Raw genomic sequence first — 9,243 nt, forward strand, 5'->3', positions numbered from 1 at the left:
TATGTATATATATATATATATGTGTGTGTGTGTATGTGTGTGTATATATATATATATATAAAGAGAAGTGTTACGTCTACAACAACATAGTTTTCTCACCAAAAAAAAAAAAAAAGTTTCTTCTCTCTCTCTCTCTCAATTTGTTTTTCATTTTTTTTTAATTTTTTTTAATTTTTATTGCATCAATTCTTTAGGTTGATGAATTTTTGTGTTAATTAGAATTCTACTTTGGGTTGATATAATTTAGTTTTGTGTTTTAAGTTATTATATTTTATATTATCTTTGATTAAATATTATCCTACTGCATTATACATATAGTATATAATAATATAATGTTATTATATTACATAGAATGACTTGGATAATTTGATGTTTATTGCTATATAGTTTATTTTTACGATTTTTTCCTCTCATCTTATTTTATTCAACATTTAAATCCAGTCACATCCTCCATACTATTAAATTAGGCAACACAAATCAAGAAAATGGCTAGACACAAACCTACCATCCTTTACCATACATTGAGGGAATCAATATATTTGTGTGATAAAGGGTCATATAATTTATAATTTAGATAGCACACTTTGAATGTGTCTAGCCCCATAGATTAAGCAATTTGTAGACTTAAAAGGCTATTGAGAATGAACTTTTTGAATCAAGTCTAAAAAAAAAAAAAAAATGAACTACTATATATCATTTAGATAAAAACTTTTATCATAGATACATTAATATTTTTTTGACACAAATTTAAATCATGCAAACTTAATAATTTTATATTATGTGTTAGCATCGTCTTTGCTTCTTCTTCTTCTTCTCAAAAATATTATGTATTATATTTAAAGGATGCCAACGATATTGACCTTATGGGAAAAGTTACATAAAATATTGAGAAAAATTTTTTATTTTTATTTTTTATATTACAATCTACTAAAAATGTTTTTTAAATATTTAAATCTTTTTATTTTTCATAACACTGATGTGTTTTACAATTACCACATGTGTTAACTTAAGTCTTAATATTCTTAAGTTGTTTTGGCAAAAAAAAAAAAAAAGTTGTCACAAAAGAGGAGTTCATGTAAAGTTTTTTGCAAAATGAAATATTTGTTTTGTAAGGCCACCAAACTTGATTATTCATGAATCATTATTTCATTGTTTACTTATAAATATCTAAATTAAAGTTTTTTTTTTTTTTTTTAAAATCTAAATTAAAATAGATGAATATGTAAAGGTAAAATTATATGAAAATTTAAAACTACTCAAGATGAACGTTTAACCACTTGTAGATGTGTGTTTTTGGAAGACTAAGTATGCGTTTGGGTAGAAATGATTCTACCCTGTGTCTACGTTTCTAGTGTTTCACGCCTTTTTTTTTTTTTTCCTTTAATTGAGAAGCATGTGAACACAAACCTACTAGTGGGTCCTGTGCACTGTTCACAGACCCACCACCTCGTTTACAATCCAAATTTGCTTTGGAATTAGTGGGTCCCCTGCATTGTTTACGGGACCCACAAACCTCTTTTTTCAACAACTTTTTCATTAAAAATGGGTCCCATGATACTATTCACACAATTAAAAATTATTTTACTACAGTGTTTTCAATTTTCAGTTTTTAGCAAAATAAGCAGTATCCAAACGGACCCTAAAAGTATACATAATTGCTTTAGTTGGATTGTTAATCATTTCAAATTATACTAATCATTTACATGAAAAATAATAATAATACATCATATTATTTACATTAAAAAAATAATACATATCTACTTCAAAGTTCATTGCAAGATGTGAACTGCGGTATTGCAACAATAAGCAACATTGATACAATAACAGGTTAGTATTACATTTCATGCGTGCTTTATGGAAGGAAGGTCAAACCACAATTAGGATCATTTTGGAGTGCAAAATTTCAAACAAAAACAAATCTTCATATTCTAAGGTTAGAGGCACTCATATTAACTACATACTCTCCAAATATTTATAACATATTCATCTCACTATAACTACTATATATACAATTGCAAACTACTTCAGATACATGATTCGACTTGAAGATTCAAATTGAAGTTTTCTATGCAACTGACAAAACAACTTTTGTGATATTTGATTGAGATGCTGAGAAAATCCTAAAGAAATTTGCGAGAGATCTTGCTGAAAAACAAATTGAGGTACAACTTATTTAAATTATTAAATTATTGTAAAACTATTGATCAAAATATATATTAAATTCTTCATATGTAGATTGATATTGGAGAAGAAATCCCACATGATTTGAAGAAAATTTTAGGAAAAAAAATGCATTTTCCTACTTCATTTGAATGAATTCAATCTAAAGGATGATTTTGAAAATTACAGAGTTGTAAGATTTTTTATGCACCTTCAAATGACAAAAAGGTATGGAAGAAAAAATACACACACACACACACACAATTCAATATGCTATATTAATTCTTTTGATACACTATTCCTAAATTAACAAAAAAATATAAAAACATTTACAAAAAAAAAAAAAAAAACTCTCACATCGTTGAAATTTAATATAAGTGCAAATACCTACGAAACATCTTAGCAACAACAAATTCGCAAGTCCAAACTTTGTAATATCTAGTTAAGAATCTACTAGTGCCAATTCTTTAGTGATTAATACAAATGATGCAAGAAAATGACAAAAGTGATGAAAGTTCAAAAATTGAACAAATAGGGATGGACCAAACTTCAAACGTTGAAGATGAAGAAATAGATGATGATAACATACCCCTCAACAAAATTTACAAGCGACGCCATTTTGCAATAACAAAGCATTGAAGAAACCAACCAAAAAAAAAAAAAAAAGATTCCGTAATGAAGCCCTTTATTACAACAATAAAATAAAGAACAATCATATGAAATGAATTAATATTCTTTTATCAACTTTTATTATACAATATTACTCCAAAATTGTTTTTATTATTGCTCATTACTTGAACTGAATAATTGTAATGGATAAGTGTGTGCAATTTATAATTGTTGATTCTTATGATGAACCCATTACTAACAAAGTTTTATGACACATGTAGGGTCAGTTTTCGTAGCCCAAGCCCAAAAGGTATGGGTTAAAGGCCCAACGAACCTAGGACAATGAATTTGTAGAGAGTGGGCGAAAGAGCTAGGCAGGTTATGAATTAAACAATGGTTGGCTAAGGTACTTAAGATGGTGATAACATGAAATAATGCTTGAACAACTCTATGAGTGAATGTTCGAAGAGATGTTTTATTGAATGAACAGTAATTACAACGTTCAGAGCTACAGTAAAGCTTTTCTTTTTTCTCTCCCCCCCTTTATCAGGGACCCTTCTTCTTTATATAGCATCCTTTTCCATCATCTCCATCGTCCACCTATTCTTCATCTGTGTATCTACTTAAGTACATGTCACGTCATGTGTCTACTTTAGTTCTTTGTGAGTGGCGGTAGCTGAAGTTACACTGTTCAAGGGTCTTCTCCACATAAATGCGGCCAGAAAAACTGTTGAGGTGGTCTTGGTGGATTGTTTGGGTTTTTTTTTTTTTTTTTTTGGGAGGTAACTTGTGATTCTAATGGTGGTTGCCATGGTGGTGATGTGGGTCTGATTTGGTGGGTCTCAGTGCTAGCGGGTTTTGGTTGTTTTGTATTGGTGGTGCCTCGGCAATGGTTTTGATGGGTCTCGGTGGTGTTGTTGATGGGTCTAGTGGCACGGTGGGTTGTTGATAGGTCTTGGTTGCTGGGTTGCTCGATGGGTCTTGGTGGTATTTCTTAGCGGAAGTGGGTGGCTCAGCTCATGGGTCTCGTAGTGGGTTTGGGTTTGTGATTTTGGTAGGTTGTTTTTCTTTTTCTTTTTCAGGTTGTAGGTGGTGATGAGGTTGTGGGTTTGGGTTTGTGATTTTGGTGGGTTGTTTTTCTTTTTCTGCTTGTTGGTGGTGATGAGGTTGTGGGTTTGGGTTTTGTGATTTTGGTGGTTGGAGATTGTGGTGGTTGACGGCTAGTGGTTTTTTTTTTTTTTTGGTAGTGGCTGGTAGTGGCTAGTCGTGACTGTGGTTGTGGCTATGGTTTGCTTGGATTGAGAAGAAAGTGGTGGGTTTCTTCAGAGAAAGAGAGAGACACGAATAAGAATAGAGAGAGAGGGAAATATAGTGAGAGAATAAAAATAATAATATTTAAATGAAGTTAAAAAAAAAAAAAAAAAGAACCTTTGATGTTTGGTATACTGTAAAATGAGATGTTAAAGTAGTGTTTTGAGATGTTAAATACTAAAATTTTTGGCTCCGTTTGGTACATCTACCAAAACACATATTTTTAGTTTTTAAACAACATTACATATATTTCTACATACTTTTTCACCTACATATATTTTCATACATATTTTCAAGTACATATACCAAATACACCCTTCAACTTTCTTGATGAAAATGGTCTTAGCAGAAAAAGTAGCTTATCTAAGAATAAAGGCACTTCCAATTCTGCAGTACAAAATTGACACACCAGTACTCACTAGAGCAAGTCATTGACTCCACCCGTCAGCAACTGCATATACGTGGCCAATGCCTGAAGATTGAGAGAACGCATGGAAATAATTAAGACTAGACTAGATCCTTTGTTTTATAATTTACATTAATCAAGTTTTCAACTTTCACATTATCGACCCAAAAAATTAAAAAAGCCATTTTCCTTGGAGTTGATTTATCCGCTTTGGAATAAAACTATGCTAAACTGATTCTAAAAAAAAAATAAAAAAATAAATATAAAGCTTCTAAAGCTAAGCACCAAATATGCTAAAGCCTCTAGCAGTTAGGGTGGTACATCCAACCCACCAATTCAATAAAACCGATCTAATGTAACCCAATTCAATGCCTCAAATTGGCTTTTCATTGGTTAATGGGTTGGATTGGATTTGTTCCTTTTTATCTTTTTAACTCATGGTGGGTCAAATTCTATTAGATAGTTTTTTCAACCCAACTCCCCACACACATTGTGTGTCCGTGATGTAGAATATATAGCACAAGCATTCTTGGAGTAGCAAGGGCGCTGGAAGTCACGACGCAAGATTAAGGGGTGCCAGTAGAGGCCATTAGGGCGACGATGTTAGAATTGCATGAAATTTGGCAGGTTGAAGAATAACGATATTCTGATCCAGACTCGAGTTACTCGAGGGTTGCCCAAATTTAGGCGAATTCCTTCGTTAAGGCCTCGAAAATAGTGTTTTTGCAATTTTTAGTAATATTTGTTTTTCTCTAATAACTTTTAGTTTAAAAATCAGAATAAGGTCCCGACTGTTTTGAGACGTCTCTTAGAGACAGTATTTTCAATTTTCCCAATTATATAAATTTTGCTATTTTGGCAAAAATCACTATTTTGCCATCTAATTACGTGATTAGCGTGAATTAGGGTTTTTAGGCATTTTCCTAGCCACTATAGGGTCTATTTTTTATTATTTAAACATATTGTAACCTCCAAAATAGTTTAGTTTTTCATATTTTAAAAAAATACAAACTTTGTCAATTTTTTGCTGATGGATTCCAGAACCCTATCACCTTGTGGATTCAAGAAACCCCCATGGATTTGAGGTTTTCATTTAGAAGTTAAACATGTTTCTTTTTCCATTTAGAAAGTAACGTTTTTGTTTTCTTGTAGCTTTTGCGACATTAATTAGTTATAATTATTTAAATTTTGTTGTTTTATTTATATTAGTATTTCAAAAATTAGTATAATTTAAGAACATATGTGAAGCAAGGTTTTCAAACCCGGACCGTTCATTGAACCGTAAAAGGGAGAGGACTGAGAGGTTCAAGGTTTTTGAGGTTAAACCGAGGTCGAACTGGGGTCAAACCGTGATGACGTCATAATTAATTTAATAATTAATTAAAGCCTAAATATAGATATTAAATTTATAAAAGTAGCAAAATTGACTAATATATCTATATATGTGAGGGAAATTTAATGATTTTCAAGCATATATTTCATAATTAAATAAGAAAGTTAATAAAATAAAATAATAACCATGAAAACATTAAATTTTATAATTAATTTTTGAAGTAAAGTTGAATGTTTTTGAAGGATTTTAATTATAATTTTTTTTTATTCCTTGTAAGAGATGGATAATTTAATTAAGTAGAATAAAATTGTGTTAAGTTGTTTTTATATAAAAAAAAAAAAAAAATTGCTAAGGGTTGGACCGCACGGTTCTTGATCGGTTCGTACGGTCCAACCCCGATTTTAGGGGTTCACGAAATTGCCACATATGCCTGGTTCTTTATGCTTAAAAAACCGATTTTCATCACGGTTCACGATTTTCACGGTCCAACCTCCCAGTCCGGTCTGGTTCTGAGAACTATGATGTGAAGTGTAATGATTTATTGAAATAAAATGGTGTAAGTAGTAGATGAAACATAAATTTTTACAAGATATGAAAATTTATGTCTAACCCACCATGGATCGGGTTGGATTGACTTCTTCATATGTAATGTATTGGATTGTGCTGAAAAAAAATCCTCCACAAGAATATTTAAACTAAAAAAGAAATACACTCCTAATCAATGTGAAAAATCTCCAACTTGAAACAATATCAACCACAAAACAAAACCTAATATCTAAAAATGCCAAAAGAAGGGACACAAATATTTAAACTAAAAAAAGGTAGCACACTCCTAATCAACGTGAGTTTTTTTTTTCCTAAACATCAAAAAGTTTCTTCAACACTCACCCCAACTCTCTAAAGGCATCTTAAATTTTTTATTAGTGTATAAAGTGGAGGTCGGTTTTGGAAATTCAAAAGATAGGACCAGAAAAGTACTCCCTTTCCACAATTGTTTTAAGTAACATCACTTTTATCTGAGCTCATCATTGATATCACATTTACGATGTACCAATCACTACATGGCATGTCAATCATTATTAAAAGAGATGTGCCTGTGAACTTATTGCTCTCTTGTAGTAATACGGATATTGCAAACTTGCAATTCCACTCATCATATCAAAAGCAAATACACTTCTAACTTACTCATACATAGATGGATCAGTTAACCTTGGGGTAGGTATTGCAACAAGAGGGGTCTTCTTTTTTAGTACAACCCCAAACTTTTCTATAAGGTCCAACTTCTCTCCCTGGGGCAATTTCCAATCAAAAGAATGCAAAAGTGTAGCAAGGGAATACATCACCATCCTCTCAGCCATTGCTGTTCCAGCACATATTCTCCGACCAGACCCAAATGGAAAATAATTGAAGTCACTTCCACTATAGTCCCATTTACTCTTCAAGAACCTCTCTGGATCAAAATTTAATGGATTTTCCCAAACAGAAGGGTCCCTTTGTATTGCCCATACATTCACAAAGATCCGAGACCCTTTTGGAATGGTGTAGCCTCCCACGGTGCATGTCTCACTCGGGCAATGAGGGACTAATAATGGCAGGGCTGGGTGTAATCGCAGTGTTTCTTTCATCACAGCATATAAGTATGGTAATTTGTGAATATGAGACTCTTCTACAATGTTATCCTTGCCAACTACAACCTCCAATTCTTGTTGGGTTTTCCTCATCACCTCAGGTTTGTTCATAATTTCGGCCATGGCAAACTCAATTGTATAGGAGGATGTCTCTGTCCCACCTACCACCATATCCTGTTTACAATGTACACTAGATTATGGCATGCGGATGCCTCCTTGGACAATTTAGCTACCAAACCAAACAAATCAAATCAATTGTAATATCAATGTCATAATTTGAAAGATAATGTTGTTTTTAAGTGGGAGCCTTGCGTATGGGGACTCCCTGCGACATATGGGGCTCACCACTTAGTGATATAAAATAATAAATATTTCACCGATGATAAAATAAAAGTCTATAACATGATTCACATTGAAATATCATTAAAGGAAAATCAAAATCTTGTAAACAATGTAGTAAAATTATAGAAATTACAATGTAGAAAGCAAGCAAGCAAGCAAACAATTAACAGAGCGCCAAACAATTTGATTTTTTTTTCCTCTGCCCTAGGTGCCAAGGTTCTTGAAGTGCCAAACAAAGAGTTCTTAAAATGCATGTAAATTTTTGTTCAAATCAAATGTTATTTACTATTCAATCAATAAACTTACTTTTTATGTATAATTTTAGACTATAAAAACTTAAAATTTACACATTTGATTGATAACATAGCTATAAATCTTCAATTTTTTAAAAAATTACAAATATGAAGAATATAATAAGAACATGTAATCCAATAATTATATCCAATAAAAAGATAGAGGATGAGTTTGAAGATGCTATCTACAAACAATTACTTGTCATCCTTTAATGCTAAACTGTGAGCAGAGCAAGTTAGACCTTTTATTGTCAAGAGGTTGACTTAGTTCTCTCTCAAGCCTTAAAAGAGAAAATTATATTTTATCTCTTTAATCCGTACTCCTTTTTACACTTATCCTTTAAACTATGAGAATGGACTATTATTCTCCCAAACTATTGCCTATGGTATGGGTACAAAATGATAGTTTAAAAAGGTAAGTGTAAACTCTCTAAATTTATAGAAGAAAGTATTACACGAGTAATAATTTAGAAAAATAAGTGTAAAATAAACTATAATTTAAGAAGTTAGAGTGATATTTTCCCAAACCTCTCAAATTTTACTTTTTGCATGCATTGTCAATCTAGACACGCATAGGCGTGGCTTTAGGCGCATAAGCAAGATCAAATTTCTCTGCTAAAGGCTGTGACTCCGTCAACTAGCTTTTTTGTGGTAAACAGACTCCGTCAACTAGCGTTTCTTTGATATCACATCTCCTTTAGAGCATCCACAGCAGTGGATCTATAATTTTAGCTATTTAGCAACACTAAAAGTTACTTTATCTATTTTAGCTACACACATGCTACAGCAGTGGATCTATTTTAGCTTTTAACATAATAAAATAATATAAACATCACAATAAAATAATATATTATCTACACTAAAATAATATACCCTCTACAATAAAATAATATGTCCTACTCCAAAAAATAAAATTCACAGCACCACCCACAACTTCCTCTGCCATCGGCCACAGCCACAACCACCACCACCACCACCACCACCATTACCGGCCACAACCACCAGGCAACCACAACACAACATAGAAAAAAAAAAAAAAAAAAACAAAAAACAAAACAAAAACAAAACCAAGGAACAAGCTACTGCCAAAGCCAAAATACACAAAACCCACTGCCAAAGCCAAAATTATCCACCACCACCACAACCAAAATCCACAAACCC

At 32.0% G+C, this 9,243-nt stretch overlaps 1 protein-coding gene across 1 annotated transcript in view; it reads right to left on the reverse strand.

Annotated features, from left to right (window-relative positions):
* Window positions 1–6,779: 6,779 nt before the first annotated feature.
* Window positions 6,780–9,243, reverse strand: part of LOC111994615 (flavonoid 3'-monooxygenase CYP75B137) — a 6,742-nt gene continuing 4,278 nt past the window's right edge. Inside the window, exon 2 of the mRNA XM_065776836.1 lies at window positions 6,780–7,621. Coding sequence (XP_065632908.1) covers window positions 7,001–7,621 — 621 coding nt within the window. The 3' untranslated portion in view covers window positions 6,780–7,000. The remainder of the gene's footprint in view (window positions 7,622–9,243) is intronic.

Source organism: Quercus suber, unplaced genomic scaffold (genome assembly GCF_002906115.3).
Source record: "Quercus suber isolate HL8 unplaced genomic scaffold, Cork oak 2.0 scaffold_9, whole genome shotgun sequence".
Taxonomy (NCBI): Eukaryota; Viridiplantae; Streptophyta; class Magnoliopsida; order Fagales; family Fagaceae; genus Quercus; species Quercus suber.